This window comes from Oncorhynchus nerka, linkage group LG8 (assembly GCF_034236695.1).
Source record: "Oncorhynchus nerka isolate Pitt River linkage group LG8, Oner_Uvic_2.0, whole genome shotgun sequence".
NCBI classification, from domain to species: domain Eukaryota; kingdom Metazoa; phylum Chordata; class Actinopteri; order Salmoniformes; family Salmonidae; genus Oncorhynchus; species Oncorhynchus nerka.
This window is the reverse complement of record NC_088403.1, coordinates 48,652,922-48,670,933: the sequence shown is the minus strand read 5'-3', so window position 1 is coordinate 48,670,933 and position 18,012 is coordinate 48,652,922. Positions and strand designations below refer to the sequence as shown.

Below are 18,012 nucleotides of genomic sequence, written 5' to 3'. Positions count from 1 at the left end.
TGGCATGAGCCCCCAGATCCTCAAAAGATTCTATAGCTGCACCATCGAGAGCATCGTGACCGGTTGCATCACCACCTGGTATGGCAACTGCTCGGCCTCTGACCGTAAGGCGCTACAGAGGGTAGTGCGAATGGACCAGTACATCACTGGGGCCAAACTTCCTGCCATCCAGAGACTACAGTCACCCAAATTATAGACTGTTTTCTCTGCTACTGCACGGCAAGTGGTACCGGAGCGCCAAGTCTCGGACCAATAGGCTCCTCAACAGCTTCTACCCCCAAGCCATTAGACTGCTGAACAATTCATACAAATTGCCTCCGGACAATTTACATTGACCCCCCCCACCTACATGTACAGATTACCTCAACTAGCTTGTACCCCTGCACACTGACTCGTACTGGTGCCCCCTGTATATGGCCTCGTTATTGTTATTCTTGTGTTACTTTTTATCATTACTTTTTATTTTAGCATACTTGGTCAATATTTTCTTCTTCTTGAACTGCACTGTTGGTTAAGGGCTTGTAAGTAAGCATTTCATGGTAAAGTCTACACTGTTGGTTAAGGGCTTGTAAGTAAGCATTTCACGGTAAAGTCTACACTGTTGGTTAAGGGCTTGTAAGTAAGCATTTCACAGTAAAGTCTACACTTGTTTTATTCAGTGCATGTGGCAAATAAAGTTTGATTTGATTTAATGAATGTGTGGATTAAATATGCTTTACTACATGCTGTCAAAAGGCTGCATTCTGCAATAGATTTATGGAAGGGAGTAACAGCAACCAAATTTAGTTGACATTTTACATAAAACACCGCTACCATGCTGTTCTTTTTAAAGTTTTATCAAATCAGCAGAGAACATTGTCTCTCCATTCCATGAGTGAGCCCCAGAAAAACTACTGTTGAAACACATTCTGCAATTACCTGGGGTGTATTTGTCATAAATGCCACTGACTCTAGCGAGACTAGAGACTGCCATTCTGCCTTATATGATCAGCATGTCTTGTTTTTTTGCCATCATCCCTATTTACAAGTACCTTTCACTCAAGTGTGCTGTGTGTTATTGACAATGAGTACGTTTACATGCACAATATTATTATTGATTGTGCCAGTAGGCAGATTATGCAACAGTCATATAACCACTTTACCTGTTGATCTTAAATCGGCGTAAAAGCAATCGAAATAAATTCCCACCGATTAAAATACATGGGTTTTCTGCGCAATATTTCGAATTATTAGGAAAAGGCGTTCCTGCGGTGTATTTGATCTGCTCGTCTGCTAGCACCAGCCGAGCGAGGCCTCTTTAGCGCGATTGAAGTGAGTTCGGAACATCTGAATGCAGAGCTGCCAACAGTTCAGTTGTCTCACGCATTGGCCGTGAGACACACGCATCTGACCCTATTCCCACAGAGCACCTCTTATATCTCACGCATCGTAAACTAATGCATTTATTTATCTAATTAGTCCATTAGCGCGTTAACTTTTCAACTAGGATCCAAATCGTTTTGAAATCGGAGGATCTGCGCCTGCAATATAACATCACGAGCAGAACCTCTATCACTGTCCTGTCTTGCCACATCTGTTTCAACCGCGGCACATTGAAGCATATGATTGGTCTAGTTATGTGAGGGATCAAGGGGATTGGATACATGTTTTAAAGAAATGCCTCTCAAGATTAGAGTGGAACTGGGGGAGGATGTATACCACAGTGCCAGAACATACATTTTGCAACTCCTATACCTCGAAGATTAACAAAAACAACACATTGACTGCTTGGATAGGATTTGCCGTTTTTGATAGTAGTTGTCCTTTAATTATCCTTTACATGTATAAATTGTATAAGAAAACAGAGTACACACATATTTGTGCTACAAATGGGTGGCACGGGATCTGATTGGCAGGATTATTTGAAGAAGAGCACAGGTGCAACCCTCAGATCACAGTGTGCATTGTGGGGCTTACATACCAAATGACACCCAATTCTCTATATCAGGGCTCTCCAACCCTGTTCCTGGAGAGCTACCCTCCTGTAGGTTTTCAATCCAACCCCAGTTGTAACTAACCCAATTTCGTTTATCAACCAGCTAATTATTAGAGTCAGGTGCGCTAGATTAGGGTTGGAGTGAAAAACAACAGGACCGTTGCTCTCCAGGAACAGGGTAGGATAGTCCTGCTCTACATAGTGCACTTCCATTGACCAGGGTCCATAGGAGTCTATGGAGGTTTTTTGTTGTTCTATCTTATGTTATTTTTAGTGCTACGCTGATTTTGATTACTGGATTGTTGGGTTTGGAGCTTTGCTGAAAGGCATTTAAAGTTTCCACACCAAACATAGCGACCAACAAAGCCAGCAGAAAAACATGATTATTGCAGTACATTGTCTTGCTGTGGTCTTCAGCAATCTCTTCATCAACATTTCCAAGAGAGTGTGTGTTTGTGTTTGAGAGAGAGAGAGAGAGAGAGAGAGAGAGAGATTGAATGCATCAAAAGATTCATAGAGCGCATCAGAACGACAAGGTTACAGTGAGGAATGAGGAAATTAAGATTTTTGTCTTCAATCTGTCAAAAGCTTATCATCCCCTTGTTCAACTGACTAGCAGGTGTGACTGTAGGTGCGTCAGTGCGTTTGAATGCACACCCATCATAACTACACTCATCACAACCAGCGCAACAAGTCTCCCAACGTGGACTCAGCACAAGAAACACTGTTGCATCTCACAGTGGAGACAAAATTCTCAGGTAACATGTGCTTTTATTTGTAATCCATCCATTTTAAATGTTTAATTCAAATGTACTGGGGAAAAAATAAACGCAACATGTAAAGTGATATATGAGCTGAAATAAAAGATCATAGAAATGTTAGATACGGACAAATATTTCTCTCAAATGTGCACAAATTTGTTTTACATCCCTGATGGTAAGCATTTCTCCGTTGCCAAGTTAATCCCGTCCACCTGACAGGTGTGGTATATCAAGAAGCTTATGCTGGGGACAATAAAAAGGCCACTCTAAAATGTGCAGTTTTGTCACTCAACACAATGCCACAGATGTCTCAAGCTTTGAGGGACCGTGCAATTGGCATGCACGTCGTCCTTAGCAGGGTCTTAACCTGACTGCAGTTCGAGGTCGTAAACCGAATTCAGTGGGCAAATGCTCGCCTTCGATGGCCACTGGCATGGTGGAGAAGTGTAATCTTCATGGGTGAATCCCGGTTTCAACTGTACCGGGAAGATGGCAGGAAGTATTTATGTCATCATGTGGGTGAACGGTTTGTTGATGTCAACGTTGTGAACAGAGTACCCCATGGTGGCGGTGGGGTTATGGTATGGCCAGGCATAAACTGCAGACAATAAACATAGTTTCATTTTATCGATGGCAATTTGAATGCACAGAGATACTGTGAGATGGCCGGCCATTCATCCACCACTATCACCTCATGTTTTAGCGTGATAATGCACAAACCCATGTCACAAGTTCTTCCATGACCTGCATACTCACCCATTGAGTACATTTGGGATGCTCTGGATCAACTTGTAGGACAGCGTGTTCCAGTTCCCGCCAATATCCGTCAACTTCGCACAGCCATTGAAGAGGTGTGGGACAACATACCACGGCCACAATCAACAGCCTTGTTATGTTCTGTTAATTACTGATGTCCCCTTTAAGGCGGGAGCACCCTTGGTCATCCGCAGGTTGTTCTATGTTATTCTGGTACTAACTCGTTTGAGTAAATGTGAAGCTCCAGTTCAATTGCTTGTATTCAGAGTCTTTCTTATTACATAAATAAGTACTAAGTGTTAGGACACTACAAGCCTGATCAACGCTATGCGAAGTAGATGTGTCACGCTGCATGAGGCAAATGGTGGTCATACCAGATACGGACTGGTTTCCTAACCTCACCCTTGCCTTTTTTTTTTAAAGGTATCTGTGACCAACAGATCCATATCTGTATTCCCAGTCATGTGAAATACATAGATTAGGGCCTAATTTATTTATTTCAATTGACTGATTTCCTTATATGAACTGTAACTCAGTAAAATCTTATAAAATGTTACATATTACATTTATATTTATGTTCAGTGTAGCTGAATTCCAGAATAAAGACTCATTTTTGGATTTGGATCCATTTAACTTGAAATGTAGGCTTACACAAAAGCTCTCAATTTGATATTAAAGATTGAAAAAGGTCTACTATAGACTACATTTTCATCAACACATGAAAGATAGAATGTGATTTTGTACGATGGCTTTCACCTTTACAGGCAAAGCCAGCCTACAAAGTGTTTACAATGAGAACAGAGGATGTGGAGAGGGTGAGATGGAGAGATAAACCACATCTCTCTCTCTCTTATTAGTTTGAGATGGCAGGGAAATGTTTTCAAGCTAACTTTTTGTACAGAAACCACAATGACTAATAATATGTTCAACAGTTGCACAACAGTGTCACCTGCCAAGTTCGTGATCGCCATGACTACCAACAACATTACAATCATTAATGCCTCTTTGTGTTTTCTTTGCAATGTTGGGCACAGGAATTCAGAGCCAAAGTGGACAAGGTGTCAGAACCAAAATCTGAAAGATGACCACTTCCAGCAGCCCTGTCTACTGCCCTCTCATCCAGGCCATGGTGAACGTAAGCATGCCATCCAACTCCTCGGCCAGGGTGGGGGCTTTGAGCGTGGTTACGGTGTGTCTCCACGGCCTGGTCTCCGCCTTCAGTATCCTAGAGAACCTCCTCATCCTGGGGGTGGTGGGCTTCCGCGTCCGCCGCACAGTCATCAGTGTTTGGATCCTCAACCTGGCTGCTTCTGATCTCCTTTCCACAGCCTCCCTCCCCTTCTTCACCATCTTCCTGGCCCGTGGAGGCACTTGGACCCTGGGTACCACCTTCTGCAAGATCCACTCCTCCGTCTTCTTCCTCAACATGTTCGTCAGCGCCTTCCTGCTGGCAGCCATCTCCCTCGACCGCTGTCTGGTGGTGCTGAAGCCCGTCTGGGCCCAGAACCGGAGGAATGTACGCCTGGTCGGAAGAGTGTGTGGGGTCATCTGGGCCCTGGCAATACTCTGTACACTACCGTACTATCTGTTCCGGGATACTATTCGCCGACATGACGGGCGGGTCATGTGTTACTATAACTACGCCCAGTACCTGGGAGTGAGGGAGTTTGACCTAAGAGAGCTGTGTGAGGCTCGCCAGGATGCCCTGGCCTTCTCTAAGCTCCTCCTGGCCTTCATACTTCCCCTGGTGGTCATTGTGGGGAGCTACGTGTTGGTGAACATTGGTATCACGCGGCGTGGCCGCAGAAGGCGCTCTTTCCGCTTTGTGCGGCTAGTGGTAGCTGTGGTAGTGAGTTTTGTGGTCTGCTGGGCTCCGTACCACATCTTCAGCGTACTGGAGGCTGTAGCCCAGTACCAACCCTCCCTCCAGGGCCTCGTGGCCCACGGCCTGCCCCCTGCCGCCAGTCTAGCCTTCCTCAACAGTGTGCTAAACCCCATCCTCTATGTGTTCAGCTGCCCGGATTTGTGTGGTAAGATCAGACAGTCTCTGGGAGCTGTGCTTGAGAGCGTGCTGGCGGAAGACCTAGGTGAGTTCTCACGGCAACGCAGCACCCAGCACTCCTCTATCGGTGCTTCATAGCTGCTGCTGAGGGGGATGAGGTCCCACAACAACGCCCCCTGCCTGAGAGGAGAAGACTCCAGGGCGGAGGAGGAGCTGGAGCCGAAGTAGGAGAAGACACACCCTGCTGACTGAGAGGTCTGTCAAATTTGGTTCCGGTCCAGGTTCTGCATCTGTGGGATACATAATGATTGATTGATATGTCATGGAATTTTGAATCAGTATCATGTACAACATACACCCAGAAGTACTGAGGGACATATTTTGTGTGTTTTTGCAACGCTTCTCATAGCGTGTTTAATCTACTGATATGTAGAGCAATGTGAACTGTGAAGTATAGGCTCAGCTGTACTCTAGTATGCTTTTATATTTGCTTGCTGATATGTTTTTTTATGGTACTCATTCCGAATAGGCTAAATACATCTGCTATATTTTCGATGGTCTTGTAGTACATCCTTGACAGACAATCAGGAGCATTAAAATGATCCACAAAGCTGCATGACGGTCACTCGGTTTCAGCTCTACCAGTGAACTGAGAATACACTGGCATCCCGTTATTGAAACCTCTGCTCTGAAGCTGGACAACCTTTACTGTACTGATTAAGAGAGAACAGCTGTGAGGAATGGTTTGATTCTGTACATGTGTGTTGGTATATATTTCAGCAGCTGAGGATGGTATACTCTTTTCTTTTTCTTTTTTTTTGAAAGATATATCTATAATGAATAAATCATGTATTTCAACTGACGTTATTTACTGCGATAAGCAAATGAAAGTATAAAAATCATGACAAGCAAACAGTCAAGACATTATGACATTATTATTATTATAGTGCATTCATATGACAGTAGTAACTGAGGCAGCTATGGCAGTGCATCAGCAGGTAGAGAGGACGGGCACCAGGCACGGCAGAAAAGTGAAGTAGATGGAACGCTATTTCCAATTTCAGCTAGCAACATGCATGCTCTCCCCACTGGGTGGCACAATTGCTGCTTTTTTCCATCACTAATGCTCAGCAGTCAAACCAGTGGAGTCAGTTCCTTGAGCAAGTCCAAGAAAACACTGTAATATACTGTCTGTATGTCCAGTCTCGCTACACAATGTGTCCTCCTGCTGAATTCAAACTCATCAAAGAACAGGAAACAGGAAACAATACAGATTATCCAGGTTTTCTTCATTCAAAAACAGTTTGTCCAATCCAGTGTTTTTACACATTGTCCCTAGGATCAGGATTCCCTCTGAGACTGAGTCTGACCTGTTTGGGGGCTGTGTGCCCCCGTCCCAGACAGGGCGTTAGGGACCTGCGGAGCTCCAGGCGGGCGTTGTGACACAGGAAGATGTAGAACAGAGGGTCCAGCAGAGTGTTGAGGCTGGTCAGACCGTAGCACAGCCGGTAGCACAGGAAAATGGACCGTTCCAACTCGCAGGGGTTGTCTATGAGGAGGAGGGAGACAAAACGGTACCCCCCAACCAGATGGTAGGGTCCGAAGACGACAATGAAGATGACGGTGATAACGACAAGGATGCCTGTGATTTTGTGGCGGTCCTGGTTGGAGACGGAGGGCGACTGTTGGAGGGTCACCCCAATGCGGGCGGAGGTGTAACTGAAGAAAGTGAGAAAAATACAAAGGTCAAGGGTCATGTCCGTATCAGATAAATATGTTAGATGTTGACCATTTGACAAGACTTTTCTGATAGCCATACAAACTTTTCCATGCAAGAAAATGTTATTATGGTGGTGTTTCTAGTTTCTATAGTTACTACATGTATATAAAAGCAACTTAATGTTGGGTGTCTAATATCAACAAATATAGACAAATTGTTATTAAAAAACATTAAAGGGACATACATTTTGTGGAGTACAGGCAACATTCCTCCTTTTCCTCATGAAACCATACATTCAGGCAGCCAATCATTCCTCATACTCAGTTTCACACTCACCCCAGTATACCACAGGGCAGAAGGAACCCCATGATGACTGTAGCAATCTTAAAGTGGGCATATCTGAGGCTGACGGGGTACTGCTCCAGACACAGCAGCCTCTCTGCGTCGAACACCGATGGAAGCAACCCGCCTAAACAGAACAGGAAGGTCAGCGTCCAGACCGCCACTCCAGACACTGCCGCCACCCGCACCGTCCGCACGCCACGACTACTCAACGGGTGTACTATAGCCAGGCAACGGTCCAACGCTATCAAACAGAGGAACACCACGCTAGCGTAGACATTGACATAGAAGACATAGCCCACAAACTCGCAGGCGGGGCGGCCATAGGGCCAGCGGTGAGCCCCCTGGAGGTACAGGATCCATAGGGGAAGGGTGAGCAGCTGGAGGAGGTCAGAAAGCAGCAGGTTGAGGATGTAGACCAGCTGGCAGCCACCCCCACCGGAGCGGCCCAGTTGGTACAGTCCCCAGAGGGACAGCAGGTTGCAAGGGAGACCCAGTGAGAAGGCCAGGCTGTAGATGTAGGTGAGACCAAGTGTGTCAGTGTTCAGGGGGAGGTTGCAGCTGTCACTGTTGTTGGACATGGTCTCTGACAGTCTCTGGGTGAGGGCCGGAACCCTCAAAGTCCTTTTAGAAGAAACCAGGTGCTACAGTACACAGGTGCTTATATCACCCTCTGATACAGATCTATATTCCCAGAGAGAGACGGTGGTGTGAGAGTCTCTGCATTTTATATCCATTAAATTAATTCACATATGCAATGGTAGAATGGTAGAAAAGGTGAAAATAGATGTGTTTGACCAATGAAGTTGTCTCTAATCGAAGTCATCCATAAATGCATATGCTTGTGATCTGTCCATATTGTTTCTATTAGCTCCCAGAGTCAGGTGTCCAGCACCAATATATTGCTCTGCTTAGGATCTATTGATTGGGTGTCTCTAGTCCTTGTGGAAAACCTGAGGAGAGTGATGATAATGATGATGAAAGGATCATTTTTCAACATTACTACAACATTTCTACAACGTTCAATCAGAACATTACGCATGCATTGTACAATGCAACCATGTCAACAGGTGCAATGGTGCATGATATTCAGGGTAAAACGCACTCAACTAAAGCATGAAAAAGAGATTTACCACAAGAAAACATTTTGAGAGTCTTTTCACTCACCTCTCCCATACCGTTCCACAGAACCCCTTCTTCGCTCAATCTGCTTGGTGATCTGTGCAGCACAAAGTGTCTGCGTCCTCTGAGGGAACACAGCGTCTTAACCTCAGGGCCTTGTCTGTTCTCTGATCGTTTCCCTAGACAGGAAGCCCACTTCTCCAGGCTTTAACAGCCACATCCTGAGAACACAGGAGAACGCCTTTCTCCTCCTGAACAAAAACACTCACTCCTCTCCTCCCTCTTCCTCCCTCTTCCCTCGTTCTCTGACCATTAGAGGAGGAGGAAGTGAGTGAGAAGGAGAGGGTTGTTATGAGTGTAGGAAAGGAAATTAAGAAATTAGGTCTATGGGGGCCAAGGGTGGTCATTTGGGTGATGTGTCATTGAGTAGTTCTCAGGCTCCCTTTGTCCTTACATAATAAAGGTGTAACTGAAATCAGTCATTTGATGAACAGTTATGGATTCTCTTCTTCTAACAATCTGTGAGTTTATTGTTGGTTGGAGAAACAACTGAGATTTTTTGGTTAGATTCTATAACATGACATATTTCCCTTTTTGTCTTCTCTAAAACAATGCATTCCTCAGAGGTGTGTGTGTGCATGAGGTGTATTTCCGGGTCAGAGATAACATGCCACAGAGGCTCTGTGATGAGAGGATCAGCCTCTGCATCGGAAGATGTGGAAGTGATTGACAGGCTGAGATAAGAGCTTAACAAAGAGACCAATATAAACTCAACACTCAACATTCAACACTAGTCTGTGGACCAAAGAGGCAGTGTAATCTCAACATTCAACACAAGTTAATGGACTCCTTTCAGATGACAGGCATCTTTACTAAAACGTTATTTTATGGCATTTAGGTGGAAAAGAAAAGAAATGGAGTTTTAAAATATATATACAGTACCAGTCAAAGGTTTGGACACACCTCATTCCAGGGTTTTTCTTTACTTTGACTAATTATTCTACAATGTAGAATAATAGTGAAGACATCAAAACTATGAAACAACACATATGGAATCATGTAGTAACCAAACAAATCAAAATATATTTGAGATTCTCCAAAGTAGCCACCCTTTGCTTTGATGGGTAGGGCGTACGGCCCAATACATCACTGGGGCCAAGGAAGGCCCATAAAATTGTCAAAGACTCCAGTCACCCAAGTTATAGACTATTCTCCCTGCAACCACATGGCAAGCAGTACCGGAGCGCCAAGTCTAGGACCAAAAGGCTCCTTAACAGCTTCTACCCCCAAGCCATTAGACTGCTGAACAATTCATACAATTTACATTGACCCCCCCACCCTAAATTAACTTTGTAGCTCAGTCACAGGAAAAAAGCCACCGACTGCACAATTGAAATTGTTTGAGGAGAATGGGAGTGTGAGACAATGGTGGCTAGGCTGTATTTTTAACACATGATATCATAGTGTAATCTTTCTCATCTTGTATTTTCCTTCAAATACTGTATGTCACCAGACTGAAATCCAATAGGTGCTGACAGTTCCAAGATACCATCTTCCCTAAGGACAGTTTGAATAGAAAGAGCTTTTCATCAGTTTTTATTGAATCATGTACAGTGGATATCATTAATATTCAACCAACCTTGGATTTCTTAAAATGTTATTGTGTTACAAAGTGGAATTACAATTGGCTGAATTGTCACAGCCGTTGGAAGAACTGGACCAAGGTGCAGCGTGGTGAGCGTACATTTTCTTTATTAGAATGAAAAGACGCCGAACAAAACAATAAACACTACAAAACAAACCGTGAAGCTAAAGGATATGTGCCATAAACAAAGTCAACTTCCCACAAAGACAGGTGGGAAAAGGGCTACCTAAGTATGGTTCTCAGAGACAACGATAGACAGCTGTCCCTGATTGAGAACCCTACCAAAACATAGAAATACAAATAATAGAACATAGAATACCCACCCCAAATCACACCCTGACCAAACCAAATAGAGACATAAAAAGGATCTCTAAGGTCAGGGCGTGACATTAATTTCATTTTTTTGTCAAGGATCTATACTAAATACTCTATAATGTAACTTTTAAAGATCAATGAAAAATAAAACACTCATACAATATATTTGACTGTATTCAGACTCCTTGACTTTTTTCCACATTTCGTTACGTTACCGCCTTATTCTAAAATGGATTGAAAAAAATGATCATCAATCTACACACAATACCCCATAATGACAAAGCGAAAACAGGTTTTTAGAAACAGAAATACCGTATTTACATAAGTATTTAGAACCTTTGCTATGAGGCTCGAAGCTGAGCTACCAATGTTCACTCTAAACTGCGTGCCGGCGCGCAGTAGCCCACGGAGAGAAGTACCAAGTTGAACTTCACTCAACTTTCTAGAGTTTTCCATGTAAGTTAACACTATCAACGTTTCCCTTTACTGTGGCAATTATGATCGAATCAATGCAATATTAGCCACTTTCAATGCAACATGTCGAAACAAAACAAACTATGAAAGAGATTTTGTTGTAGACAGGATGCATCAGAGTAGGATTCTGTTGAGCACGACTCAGCCCACACTCTACACAGACCAGTGTGGCATAATCAATCAAAGCTGCAGTAGGCCTGAAGGACAAGTAGATAAACAGGTTAATAATCTCAAGCCCTGCATGTTTTTTTCAAAAGTCTCATGGAATGTAGGCCTACATTGACCACCACACATTGGCTGCTACTGTAGACTGAATGATAGAACAGCCATTTCCATGTGATGTGATGCATTTTCTCCATTGCTTTTGATGGTAGGCCACTCTGGTAGGCCTATATTATGATCAAATACCCACAGAAGCCTACTTGGCCACTGTTACAACTGTTACTTAAAGCGAGTACAGCCTCAGTGTTCACAGTAAACGCGCTGGAAGTTGCACAGAAGTTTCACAAAGTTGAAGTTGAAGACCTGAAATTTGCTCAGTGCGGCAAACAAAGAGGGAACATTGGTTACTACCCACTGGGGACAAACTAGTTGTTTCAACGTAATTCATCATGTTAACCAATTTTCAACATTGAAAAACCTTGTATAAAATATGTCGAATTTGTACCTTAGAAACAACTTCAGATCTTCAACGTTATATCCACTATCAGAAAAAATAACTATAGGCTGGGCAGCACCTCCTACTGGAGAGTTGATCTATCTTCAGCAACCTTTTGGTCTCCCATACAGGTTTTTTTTAAACTAAACCCAGCTTTGATATTTGTAACTACTATTGCCAATGTGCAATTGTGAGAGTGATTGTTGAGAGATCTCCACTTAAAAATGAGATAGATTCACTGTTGCTATTGAAGTCATTCCCAGGGGTAGGTTTAACAGAGCAAATTAAATGCGACCATACTTTATCACTCATATCAATGATACTATTTAGGCCTATATAACATTTGTAGTCAACAGCTATTGTTTACATTAAAACAGTTTTGGGGGGGACAATAAAAAGGCCTAGGGTTACAAGCTCTGGCTGATTTCAAATGTAATTATTTTGAATTGTGTTTGGTTGTCAACGCAATAAAACATTATTGAAAGTGCATTTCAAGTTTGATTTGATTTAGTCCTATTCTTTTAACTTGGATTTTTGGTTGAGGTGGAGACGTTCATTATTAGACAGATTTAGTCAGAGGCACAGATGGAACTATCCAAGCAGAAGATAAATCTCCTTCGAATGTTGATATCTGGTTGCGTTGACAATGAAACACAATTCAATATCACTTTTGTTGACAGGTTAACAAATGATATGTTGGATTCACATCTCCAACTCAACCAAAAATACAAGTTAAAGAATAGAATTAAGCCAGTGACTCCGATGGAAATATCCAAGCAGTCGACACTGTACATCTCCTTTAAATGTTGATATTTGGTTGTGTTGCCAACCAAACACAATTCAATATAACTTTTGAAATACAGTAAATACCAAACGAATGTAACATTCAACCTCAAAATGGGTAACACAACCAAGGACACATTTTGAGGTTACTGTAACTATACATTTCATCTTATGTAATTATATAAAGTTTGCATGTTCAAGATAGCATGCATAGGTCGTTGCACGTCTGTGGAGATCTTCACAATTGCTAGAATAATCTGTCAGAATCTTGAACAGCATTGATCACTTGCATCATATACTTTTAATGTAATTTCAACTGAAATCCAGGTCATATGGTTCTGCTATTAGATGAAGCACAGTGATAATACATTAATTTGTTGTATAAGTTTAAAAAAAAATATCTAACATTGTATTCCCATTTGAACTTTGCTGTGCTTTTAAATAGTTGCAAGCGCTGTGATAGACATTTGAGTGACAACTAAACCTAAAATCTGACATTGTTTTTCCATTGGAATATGGATGTGCTTTTAGATGGTTGAAAGCAGAGTGATAACACATTGGAAACTTTTGGCTGTCTTTTTGAGTCTCAACTAAATATTACCCAATTATGTTATGTTTCTGTTGAAATGACGTGGTCTGTGCCCAGTTGTTACAATTTTGTTGATCACAGCCATTGAACTCTTTAGCTGTTTTATCATGGTGACATCCCTAAGCAGTTTCCTTCCTGTCCTGTAGCTCAGTTTAGAAGGACAACCGTATCTTTGATGTGTCTGGGTGGATTAATTCATCCTCCGCAGCATAATTATTTTCTTGACCATGCTTAAAGAGATAATCAATGTCTGATTTGTTATTGTTACCCATCTACCAATCACTGCCCTTCTAAGTCCAAAAGGCTTCTTAACAGCTTCTACCCCCAAGCCATAAGCCATAAGACTCCTGAACAGCTAATCAAAGGGCTACCCAGACCCCTCTATTACGCTGTTTATTATTTATGACTGGTCACTTTAACTCTACCTACATGTACATATTACCTCAATTACCTCGACTAACCTGTGCCACCGCACATTGACTCTGTACCGGTACCCCCTGTATATAGTCTCCACATTGACTCTGTACCGGTACCCCCTGTATATAGCCTCCACATTGACTCTGTACCGGTACCCCCTGTATATAGCCTCCACATTGACTCTGTACCGGTACCCCCTGTATATAGCCTGTCCCCCTGACTCTATAGCCCTGTACCCCCTGTATATAGCCTGTCCCCCTGACTCTGTACCGGTACCCCCTGTCCCCCCTGATATAGCCCTGTCCCCCTGTATATAGCCCTGTCCCCCTGTATATAGCCTCTGTACCGGTACCCCCTGTATATAGCCTGTCCCCCTGACTCTATAGCCCTGTCCCCCTGTATATAGCATTGACTCTGTACCCCCCTGTATATAGCCCTGTCCCCCTGACTCTGCCCTGTCCCCCTGTATATAGCCTCCACATTGACTCTGTACCGGTACCCCTGTATATAGCCCTCCCCATTGACTCTGTAGCCCTGTCCCCCTGTATATAGCCCTGTCCCCATTGACTCTGCCCTGTCCCCCCTGTATATAGCCTCCACATTGACTCTGTACCCCCCTGTATATAGCCTCCACCCTGACTCTAGCCCTGTCCCCCCTGTATATAGCCTCCACATTGACCTGTACCCCCCTGTATAGCCTCCACATTGACTCTGTACCCCCCTGTATATAACCTCCCCCTGACTCTGCCCTGTCCCCCTGTATATAGCCTCCCTGTCCCCCTGTATATAGCCCTGTCCCCCCTGTATATTGACCCTGTACCCCCCTGTATATAGCCCTGTCCCCCTGTATAGAGCCCTGTCCCCCTGTATATAACCTCCACATTGACTCTGTACCCCCCTGTATATAGCCTCCCTGACTCCCCCCTGTATAGAGCCTCGCTATTGTTATTTTACTGCTGCTGTTTAATTATTTGTTACATTTAAAAAAAATTAAAAATAAACTTAAACCCTCATAAGGATCTGCCCCTTTAGTTCAGTTTTCGCCTAAAATGACATACCCTTGATACCATAACCTTGATACCATTTTAAAGGAAACACTTTGAAGTTTGTGGAAATGTGAAATGAATGTAGGAGAATATAACACATTAGCTCTGGTAAAAGATAATACAAAGAAAAAAACATGCATTTTGTTTTTGTACCATCATCTTTGAAATGCAAGAGAAAGACCATATTGATTATTCCAGCCCAGGTGCAATTTAGATTTTGGCCACTAGGTGGCATCCGTGTATGTGTACAGTTTTGGACTGATCCAATGAACCATTGCATTTCTGTTCAAAATATTGTATCAAGCCTGCCCAAATGTGCCTAATTGTTTAATTAATACATTTTCAAATTCCTAATTGTGCACTCCTCAAACAATAGCATGGTATTCTTTCACTGTAATAGCTACTGTAAATTGGACAGTGCAGTTAGATTAACAAGAATTTAAACTTTCTACCCATATCAGATATGTCTATGTCCTGGGAAATGTTCAAGTCCTTTCTCATTATGATTTGTTTCAGCCATTTGTGTCATTGTTGACAGCAAATTGGCAATTGATAGTCATATGTACAAAATCTTAAGTACACTCTATGACCAAAAGTATGTGGACACCTGCTGGTCGAACATCTCATTCCAAAATCATGGGCATTAATATGGCGTCGGTCCCCCCTTTGATGCTATAACAGCCTCCACTCTTCTGGGAAGGCTTTTCACTAAATGTTGGAACATTGCTGCAGGGACTTGCTTCCATTCAGCTACGAGAGCATCAGTGAGGTCTGGCACTGATGTTGGGCAATTAGGCCTGGCTCGCAGTCGGCGTTCCAATTAATCCCAAAGGTGTTCGATGGGGTTGAGGTCGGGGCTCTATGCAGGCCAGTCAAGTTCTTCCACACCGATCTCAACAATCCATTTCTGTATGGACCTCGCTTTGTGCACAGTGGAATTATCATGCTGAAACAGGAAAGGCCCTTCCCCAAACTGTTGCCACAAATTTGTAAGCACAGAATCGTCTCGAATGTCATTTTATGCTGCACCGTTAAGATTTCCCTTCACTGGAACTAAGGGCTGAGCCCGAACCATGAAAAACAGCCCTAGACCATTATTCCTCCTCAACCAAACTTTACTGTTGGCACTATGTAGTTGGGCAGGTAGCATTCTCCTGGCAAACTCAGATTCGTTCGTCGGACTGCCAGATGGTGAATCGTGATTCATCACTCCAGAGAACGCATTTCCACTGCTCCTGAGTCCAACGACAGTGAGCTTTACACCACTCAAGCCAACGCTTGGCATTGCGCATGGTGATCTTAGGCTTGTGTGCGGCTGCTCGGCCATGGAAACCCATTTCATGAAGCTCCTGACAAACAGTTATTGTGCTGACATTGCCTACAAAGGCAGTTTGGAACTTGGTAGTGAGTGTTGCAACCGAGGACAGGCGATATTTACACACTTCAGCACTCTGCGATCCTGTTCTGTGAGCTTATATGGCCTACCACTTCGCATCTGGGTCGCCCCGCGCACCTGCAGCCGCAGGGCATTGTCAAACTGATCAAAGAGGAGTGGCAGGCCCAGCACAGGGATCCAGTGGTATATGACCTCATACAGGCCGCTGGTGCCTCCGTGAGCCACGAAGAAGCAGGTGTTAGGGTGGCCCAGGACATTGCTCGGAGGGAGCCAGTCCAGCAGCAGGGTGTTGTTTCACAGGAAAGAGGGTCTTTCTCCCAAGAAACTCCACACCACCTTGTGAGGCACCTGGGCGAAGGCTTGGGCCACTACCTTGGTCACTACCTCCTTAGGCAGGGCAGACACCAGCGTTCCCAGAGACATGACCACGACCCCGTGCTCCCAAGAGCTCTGCATGCAGGCCTCCAAGCCCCCCACATAGACCACGTTTGGCATGGTGGGACTTGGTAACTCAAAGACAAAGTCCACCCTCATCAGCCACTCGTCCGCCAAGCGCTGCATGGAGATCAGTTCAGCATCGGGGGGAAGTGATGTTGGAGGTCGACATAGAGAGGCAGGATGACCAGGCACTCCTCGAAGAGCATGACCAGGTACCGCAGGAAGTTCTCTGTCCTCTGCAGGAAGTCCATTGTGTCACTGAACAGTTAATTGTACATGGGGACATAGGACGGCGGTGTGGGGGTGACGATCATGGGGGCCTCACCAGCGTTGAGCCAGTGGATGTTATAAACCAGGGGCAGGCCCAGGTATTGGGCCAGGAGCCCCCTAGCAGGGAAGGCAGGATCGGTAAGCATCAGGTCGAATCTAGACTCCCTCAGTTTGGCGACAAGGGCCGAGTCATCCAAGATGGCATAGATCATGTTGAGCGCCCCACCATGAAACATAATCAACATGGCCGCCGTGTCCTTCTGCTACTCCAGGAGGCGGTGGACAGGTAACACCCTGCAGAGTTACAGAGAGCACTGGATCAGGACGGTGTTGAAGTCAGGACCGAGGTCCCCCGCCCAGCCGGAGGAGGAGCAGGGTTCAGGGTCACTGAGGTGTAGAAAGGGGAATTGTGGGGAATGTACCAGCTCATGGCGGAGGGCAGCAGTGAGTGGAGCGGAGCTCTTGGAAGATGACCTCCATGTTAAGCCATTGGCTGTCATCCTCGGGGAAGATAAAGATGTCTAAGGAACAACACCCATGTCTAAGAATAGCAAGATGTCTAAGGTATTGCATACAAAAAATAACATTTTCATACTGCTGAGCCAAGCTGTACTGGCCTGGTTATATATTTACATTTTAGTTATTTTGCAGACACTCTTATCCAAAGCGACTTACAGGAGCAATTAGTGTTGTGTCTTGATCAAGGGCACATCGACATGTTTTAGCACCTTGTCGGCTCGGGCATAGCCGCTGCAGCACCCGCTGAAAAATATTAAAAATATACTTTTTAATAGTTTTTAAAACTTTTTTTTCACTAAAGTTATGCACGGGACCTTTACTAGTTCTGTCATAGCGGACTACGTTGCGCACAGCAACAGACCTCATAGCAGGCCTTTTGCACAAAGACACTTCAGCCAGGGACAGAAGAGTGATACGTTACCTACAGCATCCGAAATCTATGTGCAATCACTCTAATTACTTTGTTCGACCCAACATGACATAGGTGAAACGTTCCGTTCTTTCCCAAACGTCTGCTACTCTATATTCAAATCAACTGAACCTCAGTCAATGCAAATATAACAATGCGACACTGGCACTCTGCAAAGAACAGAGCTTATGTATGTTTGGTGATAAGTATGTGTGGTGATTGATCAATTTATAGTTCCTCCTGTTAGTTTAACTTTACAAATCTATATATGCTATAGCCTTCCATGTCACATTTTAGCATCCAATGGGCCTTATTATTCCAGTCCCCTGCCTCTCTACCAAACCAATAGGTTACAATAGCCCGTCTGTAGGGATT

At 44.1% G+C, this 18,012-nt stretch overlaps 2 protein-coding genes and 1 pseudogene across 2 annotated transcripts; 1 reads left to right on the top strand and 2 right to left on the bottom strand.

Annotated features, from left to right (window-relative positions):
- The first annotated feature begins 2,353 nt into the window (after window positions 1–2,353).
- LOC115133480 (prostaglandin D2 receptor 2-like) lies at window positions 2,354–5,946 on the top strand. Its single transcript, XM_029666741.2, has 2 exons — window positions 2,354–2,733; window positions 4,527–5,946. The coding sequence occupies exon 2, from the start codon at window positions 4,574–4,576 to the stop codon at window positions 5,630–5,632; it is 1,059 nt and encodes a 352-aa protein (XP_029522601.1). The 5' UTR covers window positions 2,354–2,733; window positions 4,527–4,573; the 3' UTR covers window positions 5,633–5,946.
- Window positions 5,895–8,907, bottom strand: si:dkey-165a24.9 (probable G-protein coupled receptor 132). The gene is made up of 3 exons (XM_029666742.2): window positions 8,724–8,907; window positions 7,551–8,509; window positions 5,895–7,213 (listed from the first exon to the last, which is right to left on the bottom strand). The coding sequence occupies exons 2-3, from the start codon at window positions 8,135–8,137 to the stop codon at window positions 6,817–6,819; spliced, it is 984 nt and encodes a 327-aa protein (XP_029522602.1). The 5' UTR covers window positions 8,138–8,509; window positions 8,724–8,907; the 3' UTR covers window positions 5,895–6,816.
- Window positions 8,908–15,811: 6,904 nt separating this feature from the next.
- LOC115133851 (UDP-glucuronosyltransferase 1-2-like) lies at window positions 15,812–17,594 on the bottom strand (annotated as a pseudogene).
- Window positions 17,595–18,012: the final 418 nt, after the last annotated feature.